Here is a 26,447-nt window from a genome sequence, read left to right on the forward strand (position 1 = left end):
CATAAAAAGGACAAGAAGAAGAAGCATGTGGATAAAAACAAATGACATTGAGACAAGTTGCTTTTTGCTGATTTTACTGAATATTTCAACTCATAAAAGAATAATTTATTTGAACGCAGCACGTGATGCTGACAGAGTGGAAAACATGGGAACCACACATGTTGGTGATGATACGTGTGACGTGCTTTGACTGATTTCACTTAGAAAACATGGACCTTTATCTGACAGTTTCAAGGACATTTCATCAAACCATGTTTGTTACAGCAGGTGACGCGTTAAACTGAGACAGGTGAGACCATAAGACAGGTGAGATCATGTGGGGACAGGTGTGTCAGACTCTGGTGCTGGACTCACTTTGACCTGAAGTCTGGAGGACTGAACCGTTATGCTCTGTCATCTTTACCTCTGATCGAGATAAAATCATCGAGGTTTGTCCTGCAGGTGGTGCCAGAGGACATTTCATGTTGTTGTCTATTTAGAATACAATCATAGCGTGTTAGCATACTGAAATGCTAATGTTAGCAGTTACTAGCATATAAACATTAATCGCAAATTAATTGTTGGTGGCCTGAGACATGAAATATGATCTAGTCCAGATGGAGCGGACAGACAGACAGACGGTTTGTCATTTTAACTGAAAGCGTTGAAAGTCTTCTCAGATGCTAAGACGCTGCACAGAGGTTTGTGACACTCAGACACACAACAACAAATATTTACTTACAGTACATCGACCGCGAGGTTAACAGAACGAATACAGTTTTCACGTTAGGCTTAGCATGTTAGCGTGCATATGCTAATGTTAGTATGTGTATACTCTGTGCAGTTAAAGGTCCAGGGTGGAGGATTTAGGGGCATCTAGTGGTGCATTTACAAACTGCATCCATCTGAACACCCCTCGCCTCACCCTCCCTACGATGGAGCGAAAAACACAAAATCCTGAAAGTCTCTGTCTGGAGTCAGAGTTTGGTTTGTCTGCTCTGGGCTCCTGTAGAAACATGGTGGACTCTGTGAAGACGAGCTGCTCCCTCTGGAACACAGCGAGTCTTATTCTCAGGTGATGAAACTGATGAAAACAGGACTACGACGGTTGGCTTTCTGCCCATAGATCGTCCACACTGGACCGCTGACACACTGCAGTACGTTCATGTTAGTGTGTTTGAAAACTGTAAAATGGAAGTGCATCTCTAACATGTTATGTAGCACGTTAGCAGCACTGTTAGCATGTTAGCATGTGATGAATAAATAAAAATCATGACGAGGACTCTGAAGAGCCTGAAGCTGCAGAATTTCTCCAGATTTTTATTTAATTTGAATCTACTAGAACATGGGACAGATGAAGAATCCTCCTCGTCACTTTCATATGTTATCATCAGTGTTAGGTGAGTTTTATGGATTCATTTCTGTTCAGACAGAAAGTTACTGGACCTGTCAAAAGATACCAGCAGCACCAGAGTCTGCTTTGAACTCTAGACCAGTTAGGAATTAGAACAAATCAGGATACAAGTGAATATAACTTCCTGTTTGACAAACACTACGCCTGCACTCCTGCCATTAGCACTGTTTGTGAACAAAGGTTCGGCCATTATCTTATCTTACTGACTGCAGACTGGTCTACCTGAGAAATCCTTTAAACTGAGCAACATATTCACACCTACATGTGTTTGACATTCAGCTGGTGGTCCGGTCTATTTGCTGAGCAGCAATGAAAAACTAGAAAAAGGCAAAGCTTGTTGTGTTTCGAGAAACATTCCTAATCCAATCATGCTGATTTGCTCTGAGAGTCATCAATTTCAGGCTCATTTCTGATCAATCGTCCTGTTTCACAAAGCTTGTTTCTGTCACTGTTAGAACAAGAATCCGGATCAACGAAATTCTAACAAAGTGGCTTTTAGCCGTTTTAGACATTTAGCTATCTAGGTAGCTTGAATTCTCTTTGAGGTCCAAGCATGACTGGGCTTTTCGTCAGGGTGTCGTGGGGAATCCCAGACGCTGCACGGCGGGTCGTTTAGTGTCAAACTACATGCGTATAGACGTTCGTAATCGGCTGTGACGACAGCATTGTCTCGAAATCGGGATAGACTCATGTCGTCTGATCCCGGCTTCTTGAGTCGTAAAATGTGTTTTCCACTTTTCTTCCAGCCAAAAGAATTACGTCCACGTTGGACTTCACTTACATTCAATGCCGACATGAACTCAGGCGTCTGACAGGAGACCAGAGTCCACTTCCTGTCACAGATCTTTAAGTCACGTTTGCTTTTATGGACCACATTTTTTCTCTGGCCTGAACCCAGACTTTAACCACAGTTCACCTCCCAGAACCACGATCCTCTCCCTTTCCGTTGTGAAAGTTGTCCAAAACTGATCCAGAATTTTAAAGAGAATGAATTTAATGAATGAATGTAAGAGATTACTACAAGTTCTAATCTTTAACTCACATCTTTTTTTCCGTTAGCACACATCAGAATCTGAAGCTCTGTGATTGAATGTTTTTTTTACCTTTTCTCTTTCGTTTTTACATCCACAGACTTCTTAGTTTTTGTCTGACACAGTGGTTCATCTTTTGTTCTGATGACGCCCCCAGCAGACTTTCAGGTCCATCTAATTGACCTTTCATCTGCTTCGTCACCAAACACCTAAAAATGAGCCTGATTTTTTACTTCTGAAACCCTGAAAACTCACGTCCCATGATGCAACTCTTCAGTCTCCATTGTTCTGTATGAGACAAAAACTGTGAGCTTCACTTACACAACCTCAACAAACTGCAGCTTTATGGCTTCGTTAGCTAGCCAACTCAACGTTATTCTCAATATAGCAAAGCACATAATGTCAATGCTAATAGCCATTACTAATGTTAGCTTCTACCACATACATTACTGCAGCCACTCAGATGCATTTACAACAGGTTACTGACAGGTCACCACAGACTATGGTTAGCTAGCTAACAGGCTGACATTTTCAAAACACAAAATCTGATGCATCAATGACAAAACAATCCATCAAAACAGAAACAGACTTTCACATCAGAAGTATAAAAACGGTTAGCTGCTCACACAATATGGCTGCCAGAAGGTGTGTTACATCAAAAAAGCCCTTTATGCAAACTGAGCACATCTGTGAGCTTTTGTCTTTGCTGAAAATAGGGCTAGCATGTTTCAGCTAGCTCACATGCCAACTTCGCTGTTGTGCTGTTGAAGAATAAAGTTCCAAACTAGTTCATTTTTATATGTTTAAAGTTTTAAAACCATCCAAACTCACTTAGACAAAAGTATTTGGAGGGTTGGCGTTAGTGGGCCAGGCTACCTTCTTTTCCTTCGCCTCTCGGTCAAACGTGTCATAAACAGAGTCCTTGGTGACCGTCTTTGCTTGTACTGGGATGTCCACCACCCCAACGTAGTTCTTTTTGGCCATCCGAGAGCTCGCGGTGATGGTATACGCATTACTGCGGTAGCATTTCATGGATGACATGCAGAAGGTCTCCCTCATGCCCCTTCTGAAGTTTGCATTATAGACGGAGTACAGGGTTGGCTTGGACGCCGTGGAGCTGAAGGAGATCCAGGCGATGGTCGTGAAGAACAGTAGCCCCTGCCTACTGGGTCCATCAGTCTCCCTCGGGTGCCACAGCTGGGCAATAAAGAAGGGTGTCCATGTGAGGAAGAAAACTGAATTGAGCATGAGGAACATCTTGATGGTCTTGACTTTAGTCCGTGGGACAATGTTCATTGTCCGGCGTACAGTGTGGCCATCAGCGCTGATCCTCCAGATGTAGCGGACGACCCGCTGGTAGAATGACATGATCAGTGCCGCTGGGACCAAAAAACCAAACAGGAGGTGAACTGCAGCATAAGCTATGCTGCCCCAGCTGTCTGGAAGGAAAAAGTCACAATGACTGCTACCTGTGGATGTGGAACCATAGAAGAAGAGGCAGGGTGACACAAAAGCTGCATCAAACAGCCACGAGGCCAGGATCATCTTCTTTGCTTTCTCTCTGGACACCTTGAAGCTGAGGGGGTAGACAATTGTATAGAAGCGGTCTACAGAGATGGAAAGCAGTACATAGACCTGCACACCGGAGCAGAGGTGCTGCAGGTAGCGGACAGCCTTGCAGGCAGCGGCGCTCAAAGGCCATCGTCCTGAGGCGACCTGCAGGAGGATGAAGGGGGCGCAACCCAGGCTCATGAGCAGGTCCGCACAGGCCATAGACACCACAAAGTAGTTGGTGGTGGACTGAGTCCGTCGGCTCCTGTGGATGACCAGGCAGACGAGGGCATTTCCCAGGATGGACACCAGCCAGAGAACCCCAAACACCAGGCCCAAAACAGCAACCTCGCCTGAAGTCAGCTCATAGGAGACGGAGGTCCTGTTCGGCTGGCCGGAGGACGAGCCCTCAAGGCTGCACAGGGGAGTTGTTGGTGAGGTTGCCAGGACAGTCGAGTTTTCCCTCTCAGAGTAGTTAAATGACATCTGATATGTGAAAGATGGAGAGTAAAGGGAGGGATTGACACCAACTGTGTTTGATGACCGGGCATACACCATCGCTATTCTGCTGCACCGGAGAGGAGCTGTGGAGACAAACACAGGCGTCATTAGCATCATCACTGGCACACATTCACAACCAAAGACCGGAGACTTTTTGGGGCCCTCGGCATCATTGTATGCATTCTAAGAGTGTATCCATCCATGCTTGTGGGGGGGTTACTGGGCGATCCTTCGCTCAGGTGTGTTGGTAGTCAGGTGAGTAAGAGAGTTGGTTGTTAGATTGGTTGGTAGTTTGGTCGGCCGGTAGCTAAGGGGATAGTTGGTTAGGTGATCGATTGGCAGGTGGGTTGGTTAACTGGTTGCTAAATGCTAAAAGAAGCCTGGTGAAGATGCTTTTCCTGTAGCTCTGATGAAGATGTACACAGGCCTGACGGGATCGTTGCTAATGAAGAAAGCACTGACAGACAGCGGTGCCCCAGCAGGATGTTAAATTACGGAGGAAACGTCTGATGAAGAAGTAGTTCCACTCCAGAAATCCCATCTGAGGAAATTAAATTGTCAAGAAACTGAGCTGTTTACACTTTCATTGTCTCCTGGAGACAATTTGAGTTTTAAAACCGGAAGTAAGGTTTCCATTTTGAAGCTCTCAGTACTCAAACAACGTCCTTCAGAGCATCCCACCAGTGACCAGTAAATGAAATCACCTCCAAGCCATCAGCAGCAGCTAATTCATGGCCTGTGCTGCCACTGATTTCATTAATGCTTCACAGGGATCCAGTTCAGTGTCTGCAGAGATCCTGGTCTCCTCTGAGGCCGCCCATTAAGGATGTGAGGAAGCCCACGAGGGAAACACTCTGTTTATCGCTGCCGTCATGTTGACTCTGCTGGATTACCCTCTTAGCAACCTCAGCCACCCTGACACCTGATCAACAGGTGAAGCAGTGAAACCAGGATCACTCAGATACTTCAACCAGACAAGAGGAGGCCGATTGACAATGATAATGACAGAGTGGATGAATCACTGCATTGATTCAGTCCAGAGAGGCAGTGAGGTCAGAAACCCAACAATGAGAGCACCTGTAACCAACAGGTGAGTGAAGCTCAGTTCAGAGGAAACGAGGTGAAACTATAACAAACTTCAAGATGAAAGTCAATCAACTATTCAATCAATGGAAAATGAACATCTTTCCGGATTCTCTGGTTCAGCGTCTCCACTGTGAGTCATCAGGTTAGATTTGTGTCCAGAAATCCATCAATCCTTTAAAAAGCTGTGAAATATATCAGACGCTTAAAGGCGTGAACGTTTTGTGATTCTTTGTGGTGCGATGAATCGTAAAATCTGCGTTTTGGTGAAACTGACATCAAACATGAGCTTCAGGACCAAACTTAACGTCACTTTCATGGATTCCTTTCTGCAGCAGCTCATTTAAAAAACATTTTGTCCGTTTTCCCTCCAACCGATTTTTATGATGTTTAAGAGTTATGACAGAAAACTAAGGTGCAGTTTCAATCATCATCATCAGCATCATCATCAGATGCCTCGTTTAGACACTGCACAGAACACTGGGCTTGATGGGGTTAATACAGTGGCCACTTTATTAGGTACCCTGTACTGGACTGTACATGCTAATCCCTCCTCTTTGTTCTCCCCGAGTTCTCGCTCCGTTCGTGTATCTCAGGGTTTATCTGGAAGTTGATGTACTGTGATGTACTGGACTGCAGTAAACTGCACGTACCATTACCACGTATGACAGGTGTCTCTAGTATTTTGTCCACCCCATGCAGCCTTCAGGAGGGCAGAATATTAGAAAAACCTTTCAGTGTAATGTAGTCCACTACAGCAGTACCACAAACTACAAGTACTCAGATCCTTTACTAAAATTAGTAATACCACAGTAAAGCGACTTCTGATTATTATTATTGTATTTCAGCAGTAATGTGAACTACTGCATACTCTGACACAGTATTTCCCTCTTACACACTAAAATCAAAGTATTAAGCAAAAGGAACAAGTAGAGCACAAATACTTCAATATAAAGCACTTGAGTAAATGTACCTGGTTACATTCTACCATTGTTTGCATATAAAATCTGCAGAGTAACTAAAGCTCTCAGGTAAATACAAGACAGTAAAAAGTACAATGTTCTACTGCAGTTGCGCACACATATAAAGTACATACAACAATTATTATTTTGGTTAAAGGAGTTATTGACTGATTGTTTCAGCGCTGAACAGAAGTAAAGTACTTTAAATTAGTACTTCAGATTACACCACTGTACTACATACAGTATAGTGTGTCAAATATTAGCGGTAGTACTGTTTGAAAGCAACAAACGAACTTCATCAAAAACACCTAAATCATCTGTTTATCTGCACAGGATCCTTTAGGATCCACTCAGGATCCTCAAAGATCCTTTAGGATCCCTTAAATCATCATGCTCTCAGTAAAGACTGAAACGTATTCGTGGAAAAATACCGAGTACTTTCACCTCAAACTGAATATTTTCAGATCCTTTGAATCCACCGTGAAACACTCGGTCCCGTTTATCTCTGTGGTACTGAAGGACAGTACTTGAGTAAATGTACTTTTACTGCAGCCTCCTCATGTACCTGCTGGAAAACAACACCTGGAGCTGAACAAACCGCGTTTTCACGTAACCTGCGATCAAACGGATCCTTTTCACCACAGATCTCAGAAACACACGTGATCGATAACAACAGATCCTCTGAGCTTCACCTGCAGCTTAAAAACATCTGATCGTCCAGCGGATTCACGCCGAGAAGCAGATAAACAAACGGTGATGGAGGCAGAGTCCGGCCTGTCCAACATGTCTGCTCCGCATCTGATCAGGAGCGACCGCAGACCAGGACCCGCATCGGAACACCGCCGACAGAACATCTGAATACCGAGGATCGGAGCTCGAACGTGTCCGTCCGTGAGGCGCGTTCATGGGCTGAAATGTGGGTTTTTCGAGGCGGACTCACCGGTTCAGAGCCGAGCAGGAAGAGACGCTTCATGGTGCGTTTCTCCGTGATTGAGAGCGGCGGAGGAGGAGGTCCGTGAAGGCAGCACGCATCATGGCTGTCTGCTCGTTTGTCCCTCTGTCCACCTGTCTGTGTGTCTGTGTGTCTCTGGGTTGGAGGACAGATGAATTTAAAGTCAGTGATGAAGTGAAGGAGCTTCAGTCATCGAGACACTTTATGTCCACAAAATAATGATGAATAATAAAAAGAGCTCAAACTGTTTGATCTCCAGGTTTTAACATCTGATTGATCTTCACATTTTCTTCTATTTCACTGTTGAACTACAAACTAATCAACTCATAAATCAATGATCAATCATTTCTATAATAAAATTAAATAAATGTATGAAAGTCTGAAAGTATGAACGTTGAATTGAAATTATATGCATTGATAAAATTAAATGATTAAATTATTTCATAGTTTGACTTCAGGATAATTTTCTTTTTTTTAAAACATCAGCGACATGCTAACTGCTAACGTGCTGCTAGCCTAATAAACAGATTCATCCATTGATTCTCTTAGCTCACAGTTAGCATGCTAACATGCTAGCAGCGCGTTGTGGCACCACCCTGAGGACAAACTTCACATTTTAATCATTTTAATGGTTTTAATGGTTTTCATGGTTGCAGCCTGTTGGAGGCGCTGCGCTGACCTGCAGTCAGTTCTAATGTTTTATTTCTCGTCCTGAAGTTTTTACTCTGTCTTGTTGTGAGTCTGACTGTAATAATCAGTTTATTCTGCTTCATCAGAGATTAAAAACTCTTCATCAGGTCACCTGAGGACTGAAAACCTTCACCCTCATCCTCCTCATCCTCATCATGACAGGTGAGTCTTTGTCCTCTCAGACGCTTGTCTTCATGGACAGACTGGTTCCTCTTTAATTCGTCCTCCTTCTCTGCGCTGGTGTCGTGCTGCTGCTCAACCGATCACATGTATTGATGAACAGTTACCGATCGATTCTTGTTGTTTCACTCACTTTTCAGCTGCAACATGTCGCTCTATAAAAGGAAACGACGTCGTCCATCTACAGTCATTGGTCCGATGCTGACGGGGGTTGCTGTCGCAGCATGTCGCCATGGCAACCACAGCAACGAGGAGACAGTGATTTTCCAACAGACCCGTCGCCACGGCAACCAACGACGGTGCCGACGGGAGGGAGCGGAGACGACGGAAAGAGCCGAGAGGACAGACCTGCTGTTCAACGTCCAGGAAGACAGACTTCATTTCCAAACTGACTCTGAGTCAGCGTCAGTGACTCAGCGTCCCTGTTCAGAGGCTGTCCATCACCGACGTCCTGTTCAGAGGCTGTCCACTGTCCCTCAGTATGAACCTTAAAGTACGGAAGCTCGATGCTGCCGAGAGAAAAAACAGACGCCCTCAAACTGAAACTGCTCCTGGTGAGTCAGTCATCAGGCGTGAAGACGAAACCTGGAAGTCGTCAATCAGAATCAACATTAACAAAGTCAAAATTAGCCTTGACTAGTCGAAATGAACAAAAACTCATTTTTAATTAATAAATCAAATAATTGAAGATTCTTTTACTTTAAAAATCACGTTTTTCTTGTGATTCCTTTGACTTCGTGATCTCATAATCGTCGTTTTTGTTTGTCTAATTTCACATTTTAACCGTTGTTTTCTTGGTGGAAATGAACTTCAGCTGATCCACAGTCAGTCAGTTGATTTAATAATTCAATAATCTGTAACCGTCATCTCATTTCTAACATTTTATTTATTTTTTAAACCCCGGTGGAAATTGGCTTCACGTCTTCAAGTCATCACAAAAAGAAGAAAAACTGTTCATAAACAGTTTCTTTCAGATCAGATGAACTGAAGCTCCGCCTCCGACGCTGGTGTGTCACAGGAAGTCAGTTCAGCAGGACTCTGACAGCTGGAACAGACCAGCTGACACCAGCGACCAGACAGAGGTCAGATACTTCATTTGAGCTCAGTATGGAAGCTCGTTAATGCCAAGAAAAAGAAAAGAAACAAAACTAAGATGAAAAGTCAAAATTCAGACTTTTGAAGTTGAACAATAAGAGAAGTCAAAATTCACCTTCACCTTTTACCATGTAGCTCATTAATTAAAATGCTAAATGATTTTTATTTACATCAACATTTTGACCTCAGTTTGGATTTATTTTGGACTCTTTTTGACTTGATCATCTCTTAATTCAGATTTCGTGTCTCATAATTTTAACTGTTTGACTTGTTAAATGTAAACAGGAAGTTGAGCAGCTCCTGACGAACAAATAGCAGCGAGGTGAGAAACTTAAAGTGACGTCTGCCAACAAACACACAAGAATAAAAATACCCATCGTAAAAAAACATTTAAGAAACACAAAGCTCTACAATTCCGACTTTGAGTCAAGTCGTTCATATTTAAAATCAGTTATCTGCTTATTTTTAATCAATATCTAATAGTAATATAATCAAATCAATCACTCATTGATTTCCTGAAGAAACTGAACACTCACACTCGTCTTTCTTATTTCTTTATTTACAGTCTTTTCAAACAGTAATTGAGCGTTTTGAATGCTGATTATTGACAAAACAGAACATGAACATCTTCTAAAGCGATGAGGATGAGCTGATATGAAGGCGAGGAGGTATTTCTGTTACGACTGACCGGCGACTGAATGTCTGAGGAGGATATACGAGGATACAGAGATGCTGATAGAGGAGAGGAAACGTTTTGATTACTGATCAGAACAATAAATAAAAGTCAGCTTCTTCCCTCCATATTTTACTTTGAATGCCATCAGTTTACCATTAACAGTGAAGTAATTCAGGTATTTTAAAGAAACTTTAAGGGAGCTGATCGTTACAGTATTTTCATGCATTATCTGCACAGCTAAGGGCTTTTTTAAGGGCTTAAAACCCCTTAAGATTAACAAAATAACATGACGATCATTCTTTAATTCAGAATATCTCAGTTAAGGTGAAAATTCTGCCTTTTTAATATTATTTAGTTCACTTTCAGGGATTTTAAGTCCTTTAATGTATCTGAGGATTTAAGCTCTTTGTAAGGTACAAATGAAGTACCTTTACTATTACTTCATTCATTTTAAGGATTTTTTATTTTTGGCAATCCATGCAGAAAACAGCTTCATTCATTACAATCCAATCACTGACATAATGATCCCTTAAAATGCCCTTAAGTAGTCCTTAAATTACCCTGAAAACAAACATTTCTTTAACGGTTCCTTCATCTCTGTTCAAATCACTGATGAATGAATGAATGAATGAGTGAATGAATGACGTAGATTTTAATTTCCACATTAATTTGAAGTCAAATAATCCTTCAACAATGAGCTGACGTCATCAGAGCTCTGAAGCACTCGCTCGTTTCACTTCCTGACGCTCACGGACTGAAACACATTCGTGTGTTTTTAGTTTTCTAAAGGAAACCTTCCCAACGTTAAGTAATAGATTACTTATATTGAAGGTATTTTAAACAGATTGTCTCCATTTTAAGGGTTGACCAGATAACATCAGCGCAACCTTTCATTTACACCTAAATTCACATTGTTCATGGTCATTTTAACACCTTCAAAGAAACTGTGAATTTAATCCATGAAAACCATCTTGAGACATTCTGACCCATTAATTTATCGCTTAATTAACCCTCAACCTGAAGTCTGTGCAGGTTTTTAACAGGTTCCCCTCAGATGATCATTAATCATTGATCATGAACTCACCTTGGTGCAGGTGAAGGCGTCTGCTGTCTTTAAGGTCATTTAAGGGTTAATTAAAGGTCTTCTGTTGTTTCTCTGAGTTCCTTCACTCATCAGGTAAAATGTATTTAAGTATTTAAATGTACAAAGTGTCACAGTGGTCCAATGGGCCACGGCAACCGCTAACTGATGCTAACTGTTGCTGCCGTAAGCTAGTTAGCTCAATTAGCCGTGCAGCGGGCGGGACAGAGACCGGATCTGGCGATCGTTGTGACGGACATGACGCTGATGTTTGTTGTTTGTAGCTACGTGGTTAGCATGCTAACTTCAGTCTGTTGATGATGTTAATTTTTGAACGTTTTAAACTAAAATTCGGACTTTATGCAGCCTTAAAGCTGAGCGGTTTGTACCGCTGGTAACATGTCTCTGAACAGATCCTTCTGATCCGATGTGACTGAACGGTTCATACAAAAAGCTTCAACTTACAGTCTCACATTATTTACAACATGAACACCGAGAATATTTACAGAAGAGACAAGAGTCCGCGAGTCTCAACCTCTCAGACCTCCGTCCAGCGTCAGAGTCCCAAATCTGAAGGACAAACAGTTGCACGTTAACATTTTGTCCTCAACAAAGACGCTTCAAGACACATTTAGCCTAGCTTAGCACAAAGACTGGGAGCGGGGGAAAACTGCTAGCCTTGCTCCGTTAAGTATAGACAACTCAAACCCGACAAACTGATGCTGATCGCAGTCTTTGTGCTAAGATAGGCTAACAGTTTCCCCCACTTCCGGTCTTTGTGCTAAGCTAGGTTAACAGTTTCCCCCACTTCCAGTCTTTGTGCTAGGCTAGGCTAACAGTTTCCCCCTGCTTTCAGTCTTTGTGCTAAGCTAGGCTAACAGTGTGTGTCTCACCTCTCTAAGAAGTGGTTGTTCTCTGCCAGCTCTTTGACGACGCCCTCCATCTCCTCCTTTAGCTTCTTCATCCTGAAAAACGACATGAGCCACTCAGTACACGTACTGAGTACTGTACTCAGTACAATCTGAGGTACTTGTACTAAACACTGTGCCTGCTGGGAGAACCAGTGATCCTGATATTGATTGTGATTATTGATTTTTTATGAAACATGTTTTTAACAAGAATAAATGTGACCTTCCACACGAACCACATAATCAATAATCTGATCATCTGTCTGTCAGTGCTGATGAGGATGATGATGATGATGATGATGATGAAGAGTAAATGGAGACTCACCCGAGTGTCATCTCCACCAGAGTGTTCTGACTCAGGTAAGCCTGAGACTTCATCCCACTGGACACCAGAGGAAGAACCTTCTGAGGCAGCTGCTCCTGCAGCTGAGAGACACACACACGCACACACACACACACACACACAGACACACAACATACACACACACACACACACAGACATTTTATCACTTATTGGTGATGTCATCATCAGGTGCTTCTCTGATTGGCTGGATCATCCCAATTGATTTCAAAACATCTTTTATTACTCTGCTAAGGTGACGTAGGTGAAGGTGATGTAGCTTCTCATATTTATTTATTATATATATAATAAATAATATATTTAATAAACTCTGACTGAACGTCTGCATGATGTCATTTTGCTCCTTCCCTCGCTCACTCACTCACAAACACACACACACACACACACACACACACACACCTGTCCCTCAGGTCAAATCACAGAGAGAACAGGGGGAAACTAAAGTGATGCTGGTCACATGACCTTGGCTGGTGTGTGTGTGTGTGTGTGTGTGTGTGTCTGTCTTACCTTGATGGCTCTCTCCATCAGCACCGTCACCTCCTTCTCGATGCTGATCATCTGACCGGACAGACCGAGCAGCTGCTTCCTCACGTGATGAACCTTCCTGAAAACACACACACACACACACACACACACACACACACACACACACACACACACACACAAACACACGACCACTTTCAACACACCCGTTGCTAAGCAACAGAGAGACGAGGCCCACTTCCTGTCTGCGTGAAGGAGGAAGAGGATGTGTCGTTTACCTCATCCACTCTTCACTCTTGGAGATGAAGAGACGATACTTCATGGCACACTCCTCCGTGAACAGAGACCTCGCTTTACTGGCATGAAGGACCAGCTTCTGTCTGTCTCACACACACACACACACACACACACACACACACACACACACACACACACACACACACAGGTCAGGACCTCACACACACCAGCAGTGCTGTGCTGCCCTCTGCAGGCAGAGATGTGACACTGCAGCACAGAGTTTCTCTGTTAATATTCATACTGAGAACATTGTTGCTCTGCTCTGGCAGTAATACACAGCAGAAGTACAGATACTGTGGTTTGTGCAGTAACCTTAATACTTCACAGTAAAGTAAAAGTCTGACGAGGTTTCGCTTGTTTCGTTCAGGACGTCTTCGTGAACTCACTTGTCAAATTTGTGGATCTGTTCTTCGTTGTAGGGCAGACCTGAACAGAAGGAAACATCAGTTTATTGATCCTCAGCGAAATTAAAGACCATAAACAGATGATGAAGAGTATTATTACTTGTTTGCTCATCATTTCATCTTCTGGACTGCGACCTCTTGATTTGACCTTGAATCGTTTTGAAAAACTGATTTTTTTTTGGTTCATAACCTGAAACTGATGAAAATTAGACTCACTGAGAGGATTAGCACGTTAGCATGCTAACGTGATGCTAAGCATTGTACCTGCTTAGCATCAGAGTGTTAGCTGCTAGTGTGACAGCAGGCCAGTTTTGCTCTGTTACTCTACGAACACATCATGTCTCTGCTGTTACAAGATGAAATCTCTGAATATGGCGTCTCTGTGTGGACTCACGTCTCTCTGCTTTGTCCTTCTTGAACTGCTGGTAGATGGCGGTGATGGCGTCCAGCAGCACTTTGATTTTCTCCACACTGCAGAGAGAAGCTGGCGGTCACACACCACACATCACACATGTAAGAAACGACACGTGAACACACACACGGCTTACTTCCTGTCCTCGGGGTGCGTCCCCACTTGTTGCGTCCAGCCGTCGGTCAGCAGGCCCCCCGGGAGGAACTTACTCTTGATGTCTTGAGTCGTTCGTTCGATGGGCTCCAAAGAGCCAGAGATCTGTACAGAAGGTAACGTCAGCACGCGCTCATCAGCACCCAGAAACACGACACGCCGCAGCGCCGCCGACAGGCCGCTTCCTGAAGGACACCTGAGAGCGACTGACAGCACCTCAGCACCAAACAACGGGCACTAAACGATACACGACAGGTATGACAGGTGTGTTCTCTCTCAGCTCAAACACACTGTTCCACCAGACGGAGCGCTGCAGCACATCATGTGACCTCTGATGAGGAAGCAGGTGTAAACAGGTGTGACGCAGTGAAGCCTCACAGGACGAGACGCCATCAGCTCGGCTTTCTCTTCTTCAGCCAGAGCTGGAGGAGAGATTTGAGCTGTCATAACTAACGTTAGCCTGCGGGCTAAAACCGCTGCCTGCTCCAGGACCAACAGACTCTGCTCTCTCATTGGATGAAAGTACCGACGTAATCATCCAGATTTAAAGTCTGAAATATTAAACATTTTGAAATCATGGAGTTTGTGAGCAGTTCAGGAGGTTTAAGACCGGATCTCCAGACCAGAGTCTCAGACCAGGTTTCTCCTCCGACTGAATCTCCAATAATCAATAAATAATCGTCCTAAAACTCGTCACGGTCCACCTTCAGTCCACAGCAGCCCCATAAACATGCTAACAACCAGCTACAGGGACCGGACGCTGTTGCGCGTCAGAAGAGAAATGAAGCAATGACTCACTCTGAGAACTTTCTTGTGCATGTCCGAGATCTCGTCATATTCTGACGACAGCATGTTGGCCTGCATCAACACCCCGAACCTGCAAGACAGGAAGTCATGTGATTACGTGACAGGTGGTGAAAAGCTGTGGGTGAGTCGTGCTCAGCGCTGCGTCACTCACAGCTGCTCCGTCTTCTCCAGTATCTGCGTGCAGTAGTTACACAGGTGGAAGACCTCCGACTTCTTGTGGAGGATCTCGCTGTAGTCCTCCTTCATCAGCTCTCTGCACGGACCAACAGACCAGGTCAACATGGCGTCTCATCGTGGACACACACAGGTGAACTGAGAGACAGATGGTCAACGAGCTCATGCGCAAACAGTCTGACGTGAACTCACATTAAACCTCGAACTCCTTTTCGCACCAGCTCCTGATAAACCAGCAGAGACTCTGAAGTCTTCCATAAATGTCCAACGTCACCTGCAAAAGTCTGCAGAAGAAGAGCAGCAGGAACATCAGCGAGCGCATCCAGACACGACTGCATGAACACACATGACTGTTACCTGAGGAACAGGTGTGTTTAACCTGTCCTTCGTGTCCTCATTTCAACTGATCACTGATCGGACAAACCGGCAGCGGTCCATCAGGACTCCTGACAGCCTGCTTACCTTTGCGTAGCTGGCGTCCAGGTCCAGGTCGTATCGAGGCTGAACTTTGGGAGGACTGGCTGTGGAGACAACAATCAAACGAACGCTAACTGAGTCCATCTGTGACGACGCATGAAAACTGAGCAGAAGGAGAATTTTTAAAGAGGAAAACAGGAAATGGCGTACGGTCTTCAAAGATGAGTCCCACGGTGGCGACGGACTCGCGGCTCACGAGCATGATGGGGTTGTCTCTGGAGGTTTTGGGGAAGGTCTTGGCCTGGCGGTTGGGGTCCAGGACGAGGCGGCGGCCCTCGTACAGCAGCTCCTGGTTGTGCAGCGGGATGCTGGTCCTGCGGGACAGCAGCTCCTGGAACAGCGCCGCCCTGTGGACACGTGGAGAACAGCAGCTTTCAGAACAACTTCACATCCAGGGAGGACAACCACAAAGAACTGGTCCAACCCTGGTCCAGGTCTGCCCCAGACCATGCCTGCTTTTGTCCCAGTGCATGCTGGGACAGGCTCCAGGTTACCTCTCGATAGGAATGAGGTCAAGAAAATGGACAGACGGGACGGATCAGGTTCTTTAGTAGGTTGTCTGGTGGACTTCAGTGATCTGAAGGTGGAGTTTTTATCAACACGTGATAATCATTAAATCTTTAAAATTAGATTTCATGGCAATGAAATGAAACCAATCACGTGATGTCTAAGTCACATGACCAGCTGTCTGTGGACGTAACTTCCTGTCTTACGTGTTGTATTCGTGGATGTAGACGTGGTGCAGCGTGGCCTGCTGCAGACTGAACACGTAGACCACGGTCCGGTGCAGGATGTCGTTGGTCTCGGCAAAGAACTGGTCGAAGCCCCAACACTTCTCCTGATCCGCCTCCAGGATGTTGGCGAGGACCGGAGTCAGGAGGCTCTGGAGACCCCTGAAACATGAGAGCAGGTGTGTGAGACTTTAGTTTGAAGGTGTCTGCTCATAAACTGATGACATTCCCCTCAGCCTCAGCTGTACTTCATGTTTACTGCTAGTTAGCTAAGGCTAGCATGCTAATACGAACCAATACGGTGAATATGGTAAATGTTAGCATGTTATTGCCGTGGAGAGCATGTTAGCATGCTAACAGTACAGCCTCACAGAGCTGCTAGCATGACTGTAGACTGTGAATTTAATGAAGTTTATTCAAACACAGTTTTCAGAGTAAATACGGATGTTTTTGAGGCTGCTGTTGATGCTGATCTGTCTGAAGCTGGAGTATTTCTGAAGCACACGGCGTGATGAAAGCTAAGATGCTAACACGTAGCACGCGGCTTGGCCTTACTTGGACAGACTGCAGGAAACCGGCATCTCGGTGCTCCACTCGATCTTCCCGTTCTCACACTTCTGGTGGCCGGAGATGGTCCCGGACGGTTTCTCTGTGATGATTTTATACCTGAGACACAAACAAACTGTCAGCTTTCGGTCTGAATGCTGAATTCTCCTCCTTCAGCTCTCGCTCTCGCTCTCGCTCTCACATGACTTCTTTGTTCCTGCGCGGCCCTTCAAACGGCCTGAACGGGAGGCTGCCGGTGGCGGCGTGATAAAACGTGACCCCGATGCTCCACAGATCCACCGTGGCCCCGTATTTCTTCTGGTGATCTTTCCTCAGCACGGCTCGCTCGTACATGTCAGGGTGCTGCACAGGAAGCACATGAAGAAGAGCTCAACAGGAAGGGACAGATGTTACAAGCTCGGCCTGTTTACACTGCAGTCACACATCTGGAATAAATGGTTGGTTTGGGCGGTGGACACACACGCACAGCGTTCATACATGCTAACGTTTCCAAAGATATCAAAAAAAATAAAAATTAAAAATTAAAAAAAAAAAAATAATAATAATCATGTTGTTTCTGTGTTCTTAACTGCAGAAAACAAACAGCAGAAAGTTCATAATTTCATTCCGTTTTTAAGCAGACGTTACTTTTATAGGCTAATCTCTGTGCTAATGTCCTTCTAGCTGTACGGACGAGCTAATGTTACACTTTTACTGAAACTTTGTTTTATGCTAACGTTTCTTTTTCTGTTACCTCACTTCTTTATGCTAATGCTACTTTCTTAAAGCTTTACTTTTTATACGGTAACTTTTTTATGCTAACGTTAGTTTTTAAGCTTTAAGCATTCTTTATTTTCTTTCTCACCAGGTGTGTTTTGTCCTCAGCAGGTGTATTTTGTGTTTTGTCCTCACCAGGTGTGTTTTGTGTTTTGTCCTCAGCAGGTGTATTTTGTCCTCACCAGGTGTGTTTTGTGTTTTGTCCTCAGCAGGTGTATTTTGTCCTCACCAGGTATTCCTCTGTGCCGTACAGAGACACAAACTGCTCGTCGTCCTCCAGCTCTCTGGCTGCTCCGAAGTCCGTCAGCTTGTAGACGGAGCGTCCGTCCTCTCCGATCACACGCATGATGTTTCCTGGTTTGATGTCCCGGTGAACAATACCGTACTCTCTCAGGTGGTTCATACCTGCCACTGAAGACACAGCAGCCAATCGGAGCACACCTCAAAGTCAGGTGAGTGTTTCTAAGGTATCTCTGACAGTGATAATTAATAAATGAAAGCAGACTTCGTTTAAGTTCAGACTGGTCCCTCACCCACGTCGTGCAGGACTATGAGGAACTCGTCCTCGGGAAGTCCGTAAGCGTTGGAGGACTCCTCCAAAACTGTGTAGAGACTTCCACAAGGACAGTACTCCATCACTAGGACCTTGTGACGGGTGTTAGACTGAGAAGAAGAAGAGGAAGAGGAAGAAGAAGAAGAAGTAGAGAGAAGTAGAGCAAGAGGAAGAAGAAGATAAAGAAGAAGAGGAGGAAGAAGAGGAAGAGGATGAAGAAGAAGAGGAGGTTGGAAACATGTTTAAACAGCAGGACATCTCATCTGACAGGACTCATTGTGTTTCTCAAGAGTCATAAAAACCTTAAAAAACTGACATCCTCCTCCTCCTCCACCTCAGTTTCTGACCTCCTCTTCATCATCAGTTTCTGACACCCCCCACCCCGTTACTAACCTCCCCTTCCTCCTCAGTTACTGACCTCCTCCTCCTCAGTTTCTGACCTCCTCTTCATCATCAATTTCTGACCTCCTCCTCCTCCTCCTCCCCTCAGTTACCCCCCCCCCCCACAGTTACTGACCTCCTCCTCCACAGCGAACAGTTTGACGATGTTCTTGTGGTTCAGTTTCTTCAGGACCTCGAACTCCCTCATCTGGACGTCCAGCGGCCTCAGGAAGCTCAGGTTGTTGAAGACCTTGACGGCGTACAGGTCTCCAGTTTTCTACAGTTCAACAGAAAAACATTTCAGTAAGACACAAAGTAAACTTCATATCTCAGACGTGTTCCTCAGAGTCTGAGCCTGGAGCTCCATGAATTTATCAACAGACAGACGTGAAAACTCATGAACCTCGCTGTCCTCAGAGTCCTGCTCAGAGTCCTGAGGCATCAACATCTAATGAGACGCATTCAAAGACACGATCAGGCTCAGACGGATCCTCCAGCTTTAAAGATTCAGGTCTAAAGTTCTGGAAATTCCCCCTCAGTTCACTTCAAACCTGAAGGCTTTGGTTTTTGGATCGACTATAAACAGAAAGTGTGACGTCTGATCTGTGAGGAGGAGGAGAAGGAGGAGAACAATCTTCACTGATCCGAGGTGGAAGTGATGAAACCTTCAAAACACAGAATCTGTTTCCTTCCAGCTCATCCTGCTTCCTCCGTCCTTGGCGCTGACCTCTGACCTCTGACCTTTGAGTGACGAGGCACAGATTCATCCTGAGGATGTTTTCACTGGACAGCTACACCTCCTCTATCTGCTCACTGATTGGTCATTCGGGAAGAAGCTGCGGTCAGGCTAACAGCTCTGTGAGGCGGTGCGTTGAGCTAAATGCTATCAGCATGCTAACGTCTTAGCTCAGTGTATTAGCATGCTAACATGGGTTGGTACCTTGTGTCTGCCGCGGTAAACATTGGCCGTTGCTCCCTGACCCAGCAGGTCTGAGATGAGCCACAGGTAGTTGGTGGTACTCTGCATCCTGACGGCTGCAAGTGATCCTGAAAACACAGAAACACCTGATCAGTAACTCTGATCAACTGATGGACGTAATCAATAAACCTGCCACAGCGGGACTGGAATCAAAGCCGCTGAAGCGCTGAGAATCGAGCTCTTCAGAGTTCACCTTGTCGTTCTTTAGAAGAAGATTTCTCATTTAAACACGTTTTATTCTAAATTTCTTTCTTAAACTTTGATGATGAGTAAAAATATGATCGTATAACAAAAACAAATATCGATCAGTGTGTTCAGAGTGTTTCAGCGGTTAGCTGCTAATTTTTTAGTCAGATTTTATAGAATCGAATTATGTTACAAACATTTATATCATTTTGTAATTATGTGTCATATTTCAATGATTTTTATGAATTACACTTTATGTTGTTAAATGTTTTATATATTTTTTAACTTATTCCTTAGTATTTCTTATTTGGTGAGTTTGGGGGATTATTTTGTAAACCCAGTGTCTAAACGCAGTATCTGAAGTAATCCTCCAGGTCAAAGTAAAATAAATTTAAAAAAGTTAAATTAAATAAAAATAAAATTTTATATTTCGCTGCCGGTACGTCACTCTTACGTCACTGCGTAATCATGACGTAGCGATGTGAGTGTGGGAAATTCCCTTTTCAGGCCTGAAACAACAGAAAGCTGCAGAGATTAAATCCACCGTGACGTGACGGTGACACAGCAATTATTAAAATCAATCAATCATCGATCCTGATCCGGATCAGTCAGCCGTCAGTCCACATCGAAACGGCTCAATATGTCCACCTCCGCAGCTTTAAAGACGAGCCACCATGACACCACGCAGCACCACTTCATCAATGAGCACAAACGGCGCAGTTAGCGGCTAAAAGACGCCTGTGAGGTTAACGTCGGTGTGTCTGTCTGTCCGTGTGAGCTGCTCTCTCATATTTTCACTTTCTATCGGCGGTCATGGACGATGGCTGGCACACAAATCGGAACTGACTTAAACCTGCGTGGTGCTAACAAGCTAACCGTGTGAACGGCGTCAGAACACGGCGTCTGTTAGCGAACACGTCGAGCTACAAAACGGCACCGACGAACGAAACTCGACGGAGGTTTTTATGGATTAAAACTCGTCGTATTCATTTTGTTTATTTCCTCACCCTTCTTTCTGCGGCCGAGTCCTCTTCTTCCGCTCTTCCCTGGTCATGTGACCGGAGCGGTCCAATGAGCGCACAGACTGCGTCAACGAGGGCGTGTGGGAGACTTACCGTAATACTTCGTCTATGAAATCTATGCACCGCTCTGTTTCTGACATGACAACAACAACACCAACAACAACAACAACAAACCCTCTCATTGCGTTGTTTTTTTTCAGAGCTGCTCCTCTCGCACCTCCTCCCTGAACTCACATCCTCTGCCAGCGGGATGACAGTTTGTTCGGCCATGAAAGGAGCTAAAGGGTCTAACTGTGCTCGCTCCGGGCTGTGATTGGTTATTACGGTAACTACACACACACACACACACACACACCTGAAGAGAAGCTGAGGGGGAACAGACCACTTAAAAAGACAGCTGCTGTTTATTTAGGCGTGACATTTTTTATTTGCCGTTTTGATTTTTATTATTTGTATTAAATTTTTAGATGTTAACTTTAATATTTAATCAGATATTCTCGTGGAGATCAACACCTCTTGATTTATATAATCTCGCTGCAGTTCGCCTATCGACCTGGCATGGACGACGCCGTCACCTACCTGCTACACCGGGCCCTGTCTCACCCGGAGTCCCCCGGGAGCACTGTGAGAGTCATGTTCTTTGACTTCTCCAGTGCTGTCAACACCATCCAGCCTTCAATGCTGTGGGGAAAATGGAGGCGGCTGGTGTGGACCAACAGCTGGCTGCGTGGACCATCGACTACCTCACTGACAGACCGCAGTACGTGAGGCTACACAGCTGTGTGTCAGATGTGGTCGTCAGCAGCACAGGGGCCCCCCACGGTACGGTGCTGTCACCGTTCCTTTTCGCCCTCTACACCTCGGACTTCAGGTACAACTCCACCCTCTGTCATCTGCAGGAATTCTCTGATGACAGTGTGTCGGAGGAGAATGAGCAGGAGTACAGGGGGGTCATCACGGACTCAGAACCACCTGATCCTAAACACCAGCAAGACCCGGGAGATGGTTATTGATTTCTGAAGGAAACGTTCCCCTCACACACCGTGAACATCCAGGGCTCGGACATCGACATGGTGGACTCGTTTAAGCACCTGGGCGTTCACCTCAACAATAACCTGGACTGGACAGACAGTACTAAGGCCCTGTACAAGAAGGGCCAGAGTCGCCTACACCTGCTGAGGAGACTGAGGTCCTTCGGTGTGTGCAGGGCTCTACTCCGGACTTTCTATGACACTGTGGTGGCCTCTGCAGTGTTTTATGCCACAGTGTGCTGGGGAGGAGGCAGCAGGGACAGAGACAAACTGGTTAAGAGAGCCAGCTCTGTCCTGGGCTGCCCACTGGACTCCATCCAGGAGGTGGTGGACAGAAGGACGTTAGCCAAGCTGACATCCATCGTGGACAACCCACCCCCTGCACCTTCTACGATCAGTATCATGTTCTGGCAGTAACAATGTGTTTAACAAACAGCAATCAGCACACAGACGCTGGGAAAAGTTCACTCACTTTATATTTAACAAAAAGAGAAAAAAAATCAGCATTTCATGAGTTACAACAGCTTATGGTGGCAGCTGGATGGGCTGTACAGGTCCATCTGATACTCTGTTTACAGGTAAAGCAGTCATCGTATAAAAACGGAGAGTTAGTGGAAACTAAACGAACACGACGAACCAAATGTTGGTCATCTCCACAAACGTCCTCATAAAGCACCATGAGAGCAACGGATGAAGGACAACATTTCAAAAACGACGACACAAACTTCTGTTTTCCTGTCGAACCTCCGAGAAAACCTGGAGACAAAGTGCTTTTTAAAAATGACTTTTTCAATCTTTTTACATTTCTACTTTCTTTGACCCTTTTCAACCACGTTCGTCACAATCTGTACAAAACGTCCGCTTTCAGGTCGAAGCTCGGCCGAACCCAGAGAAGAACCAAACGCTTCCGCGACACCCAGGCGCCGCCGTCACGTTTGTGAGGTCGAATTGTCTCGTTTCTGCCTGTCAGGAGGAAAACCATTCTGTGACCAACGCTCCTGCGTCCACTGACCTTCGTCTGCCAGCATCAAAGCGTGCTGGACGAACCATCGACGAAATCAACACAAATCAGTGATTTGAGTTCGTAAAGCCTCAGATTTCTCAACGTACTCATTATAATTCATAATTCTGTCACTTTGACACTTTGAGATTCAACAGTTTGATCAGATTTTCGTTGGACGATGAAGATGATTGAACAAAGGGAGCGAACGAGGAGAACGGAGGCTCGTTTGAGGAAACGAGTTCAAACAAAGTCAGAGAATGATTTTCCTCGACTCTGACAGGTCAGAAAGCTCCTCTTCATCAAGTCACTCGTCTTCGTCGGACTCTCCTGACACACAAACCAAACGTGCACCGTTACATAAACTTTCCTCCAGCTGCACGACTCTGAAGATTTGTACCAGAAATCACCTAAAAAAATAAAGTCCTGTAAAGTGCAGTTAGAGAATGAGAACGTCTCCCAGAATGTGTCCATCTGAAGCGAATGTACGCAGGCGGCCTGAAGACGCACCTGGACGTGCAGAGGAGTGATTGTACCACAGGTAGCTCAGCGCGTCGACACGTGTGGACAGATGCTGAGGATGTACGGAGGCAGCAGGGAGCCAAAAATATCAAATCATGAACCGGTCTGAGACACGCTGGACTTCTGGCATCGTCACTGGTTTTGGAGACTTTCTGCAAAATACTCGAGTCTCCTCCGACCAAACATCTACGAGCTCCATCGAGTCCACAAAGATGTTTTTATAGCTTGTGCACATAAAATAATAATTGGTACAAATAACATTTTACATGCACAAGTTACCATGAGCGAAAACTTGTGCAGCAAAGAAAATGAATCCGTGCACGGAGACCAAGTTATTATCTCAGTTATTAAGTTTCGATCTGAAGATCAAATAAGAACTTTTACTCTGAAATCAGCACAAACTAGAACTGAAAACACACAAAATGCCAAAATCTTGAGTCCTGTTCTTGGTGGAGACCACTGCCCGCCTTAGTGTCCAAACACGAGGGGAAATTTCACATTGATGATTAAACTGTTTGGTCAGGTTCCAATTCAAATCACTTTTCAGCTTCAGACAGACAGATTTTTCTATTTTTCTTAAAGTTCGACACCAAAAGTTTTCTTTTCTTTTTTTTTTTTGCTTTCCGTACCAAAGCGTATGAGGACCGTCAGCCCTGAGCACCGTTGTGGATATTTGGTGTTTTTGATTTTCTGATGACTTGTAACATCATCGAAAAAAACGATTATTATAGCGTCTGAAAGCCGATTCTGGAAAAGGAGCAACGAGCAGAGACGTTATGACGAGACTGTCTGTCCAACAAATCAGCTTCAAGGACTACTGTCCTTTTTTAATGAAAAATGCGTCCACAGAGTAAAATGCCTCGTTAAGACAGAAGCTCGGTGTGCTCTCGACGTGAAGACACGAAACGCCTTAAAAGACAAAGCGACGTGAAGCGTTACGATTGTCAGATTCATGCTGGTGTTATTTTCTCTTCAGAAGCTCAAACACAAAGCGAACGTTTGACGACGGGATGGAACGAGGAGACGCTCCGACGACCGCTTCCCTTGAAAAATAGATTTGCGGTCATCACAGAAGCACAAAGACGAGAACAGATTCACAAAAAAACAGGTCGCTGACGAGCGTCATCAAGGCAACAGAACGAAGCCGCCTGGCGTTTCTCTTCTGGTCCCGGCGTTTCTGCCTCCACGTCCATTACAAAGGTTCTTTTGGCACAACAGTCCTTCAAACTTCAGACTTCCACCGACAGACGCTAAGAGTCCGATATGTTCTTCGATTTGACTGATCTGAGATTGTCGCCGTACGTTTGGAGTGAAACTCTGTAGAAAAATAGAATGAGGCAATATAAAAAAAGACGGAATGAAAAGTACTGCAAGAAGTCAATGGATAGATTTACAATGATTTTCTATATAGCTTATAAATACGTTATCTACACAATATGTGGTACAAAAATACTATATAGCATTTAGTGGGCACTGGATTTCCTTTGTTTCTCCTCAAAGTAACAACAACACAAAAATAAAAAAGGATATGAAGATGTGGAACTGCTCAGGCACAAGGTCGCGTTCGTGGTGGGAAACGCTGCTTCCTCCACGCGTGACGGCGAGGATCAAAAACCAAACGGTGAAATCGAGGAGGTGGAGGACGCGTTCGCTGTGCAGCTTTGGGTCGTTCCAACGACAACGGAAAAGGTCGAACACAAGCGTGCGTTTTGGTTTAAGTCCTGTCTGAGCGTCGTGGCGATCTGACGGGTACGGGTCACGTGACGTCGACGTTGAGTGGAAAACGTTCTGTACGGAGGCCCGGAGGGGACACGAGGACACTCTACTTCCCGCGCTGACTCGTAGTGTTTCTAGAAAAAAAAAAAAACCAACAACAAACAAACCAAAACAGGCCGATTGTCTGAAAGTGTTCGTCAGCAGCTCGTGTCCCTTCAGGGACGCCGTAGCGTTTAATCAAACGTCCACAGATCCCCCGCGGCCTCGTCAACACTCAGAGGGGCTCCTGCTTTGATTGGTGGGTAATAAATATGTGCCTTACAGTGTTATTGCTTCAGCCCGGGACTCGCAGCGTCCCAGTTTTGGCGGCGCGTCACATGACTCGCACCCACGACAGACGCGACCCTACGAACCGCTTCGTAAATGAGGAGGTAAATTCAAATCAAAGACCCGGCACCACATCGCCGAAAACAGGCTTCTTCTCCAGCCGCTCCCTGTCCAGTTCACATGGTAACTACAGACAAGATGGCCGCCGAGCCGCGGCGCCCCTCGTCCAGCAGCTTCCCGTAGCTGTGGATGTTTTTCATATTTGGCATGAGATAAGTTAAAACGTCCCGCTGTTCAGTCCTCATCCTTTTTGTCCTTCAGCCTCTTTTTCTCCTGCTTTAAGGCAACTTATATTTGTGATGATTTTAATAAAACTTTTCTTAAAAAATGTACAAATTTCTTAATACAAACCTCTATGGCATCATCAGTAAACACTGTATAGAAAATATATAAATATGCTTTTCTCTTTTTCAATGTACAAATGTTCTGCAGCTCCCGTCTTCTCCTTCTGTCGTCCTGCGTCTCCTCCCGTTTCTTCAGTCTCTCTTTCCCATTTTTGACCTCAAATATGCACAATTGCTATTTACAGTGAGGGGGCGGAGCTGTGTGTGTGTGGGGGGGTGTTTGGGGGACGCGGCTCACGAGGAGTCCGTGCAGGGCGACGGCGGCGGCGGGTAGAGGTGGTGGGAGTAGCTGCGCTCGGTGTAAGGCGACGGCGGGCAGCTCTCGCAGTTCTCCTCCGCCGACAGGTACTGGCTGCGGGGCGTCGGCGGCGGCGGGAAAGGCTCCGAGTCGTAGTTGAGGTCGCTGGTGTAGCCCTTGGCGGCGGCGGCGCTGGACTTGAGTGGCGCCCGTCTTCCCGGCGTGTAGTCGCTGTCGCACACGTCGGTGCTGCAGGGGGTGGTGGGAGGGGCGAAGTGACGGTAGCTGTAGGGCCGATAGCTGACGGACAGAAAGAGCAGAGAAACAACGTCAGCCTCATTTCATCAACGGACGTTTAGAGAC

The 26,447-nt window shown here is 45.3% G+C and overlaps 3 protein-coding genes and 1 long non-coding RNA gene across 7 annotated transcripts in view; 1 reads left to right on the forward strand and 3 right to left on the reverse strand.

Moving 5' to 3' along the window:
- Positions 1–65: 65 nt before the first annotated feature.
- Positions 66–7,569, reverse strand: gpr19 (G protein-coupled receptor 19). 2 transcript variants are annotated; one of them, XM_076722867.1, is made up of 2 exons: positions 7,462–7,569; positions 66–4,559 (listed from the first exon to the last, which is right to left on the reverse strand). In XM_076722867.1, the coding sequence occupies exon 2, from the start codon at positions 4,531–4,533 to the stop codon at positions 3,256–3,258; it is 1,278 nt and encodes a 425-aa protein (XP_076578982.1). In that variant the 5' UTR covers positions 4,534–4,559; positions 7,462–7,569; the 3' UTR covers positions 66–3,255. The 2 variants fall into 2 exon arrangements, with proteins under 2 accessions (XP_076578982.1, XP_076578983.1); XM_076722868.1 differs by lacking the exon at positions 7,462–7,569 and adding an exon at positions 7,214–7,450.
- LOC143315267 (uncharacterized) lies at positions 7,083–8,938 on the forward strand. 2 transcript variants are annotated; one of them, XR_013075873.1, is made up of 3 exons: positions 7,083–7,495; positions 8,250–8,325; positions 8,484–8,938. It is a non-coding gene; the product is annotated as an uncharacterized LOC143315267 (long non-coding RNA). The 2 variants fall into 2 exon arrangements; XR_013075872.1 differs by having other exon boundaries at positions 7,429–7,532.
- A 1,041-nt stretch (positions 8,939–9,979) lies between these two features.
- On the reverse strand, positions 9,980–20,870 carry tbk1 (TANK-binding kinase 1). The gene is made up of 21 exons (XM_076722629.1): positions 20,832–20,870; positions 19,600–19,706; positions 18,796–18,936; positions 18,259–18,388; positions 17,955–18,136; positions 17,151–17,311; positions 16,958–17,068; positions 16,385–16,564; positions 15,822–16,018; positions 15,657–15,715; positions 15,387–15,478; positions 15,172–15,273; positions 15,012–15,090; positions 14,197–14,318; positions 14,043–14,119; positions 13,631–13,670; positions 13,226–13,327; positions 12,972–13,068; positions 12,429–12,529; positions 12,089–12,160; positions 9,980–11,765 (listed from the first exon to the last, which is right to left on the reverse strand). Exons 2-21 carry the CDS (start codon positions 19,684–19,686, stop codon positions 11,726–11,728), a joined length of 2,172 nt encoding a protein of 723 aa, XP_076578744.1. The 5' UTR covers positions 19,687–19,706; positions 20,832–20,870; the 3' UTR covers positions 9,980–11,725.
- Positions 20,871–24,017: 3,147 nt separating this feature from the next.
- lrp6 (low density lipoprotein receptor-related protein 6) overlaps positions 24,018–26,447 on the reverse strand; it is a 29,312-nt gene continuing 26,882 nt past the window's right edge. For both annotated transcript variants that reach the window (XM_076722628.1, XM_076722627.1), the window contains exon 23: positions 24,018–26,384. In XM_076722628.1, coding sequence (XP_076578743.1) covers positions 26,081–26,384 — 304 coding nt within the window. In that variant the 3' untranslated portion in view covers positions 24,018–26,080. The remainder of the gene's footprint in view (positions 26,385–26,447) is intronic.

This window comes from Chaetodon auriga, chromosome 22 (genome assembly GCF_051107435.1).
Source record: "Chaetodon auriga isolate fChaAug3 chromosome 22, fChaAug3.hap1, whole genome shotgun sequence".
NCBI lineage: Eukaryota > Metazoa > Chordata > Actinopteri > Chaetodontiformes > Chaetodontidae > Chaetodon > Chaetodon auriga.

Excerpts from the sequence above, each read along its gene's own strand:
- tbk1 (XM_076722629.1), bottom strand. The coding sequence starts at position 19,686 with ATGCAGAGTACCACCAACTACCTGTGGCTCATCTCAGACCTGCTGGGT. Across the intron at positions 17,312-17,954 it reads ACGGCACAGAGGAATACCTG|CACCCTGACATGTACGAGCG; the intron begins GTGAGGACAAAA and ends CTTCCTGTGCAG. Across the intron at positions 11,766-12,088 it reads AACAACCACTTCTTAGAGAG|ATTTGGGACTCTGACGCTGG; the intron begins GTGAGACACACA and ends TTTGTCCTTCAG.
- gpr19 (XM_076722867.1), bottom strand. The coding sequence starts at position 4,533 with ATGGTGTATGCCCGGTCATCAAACACAGTTGGTGTCAATCCCTCCCTT.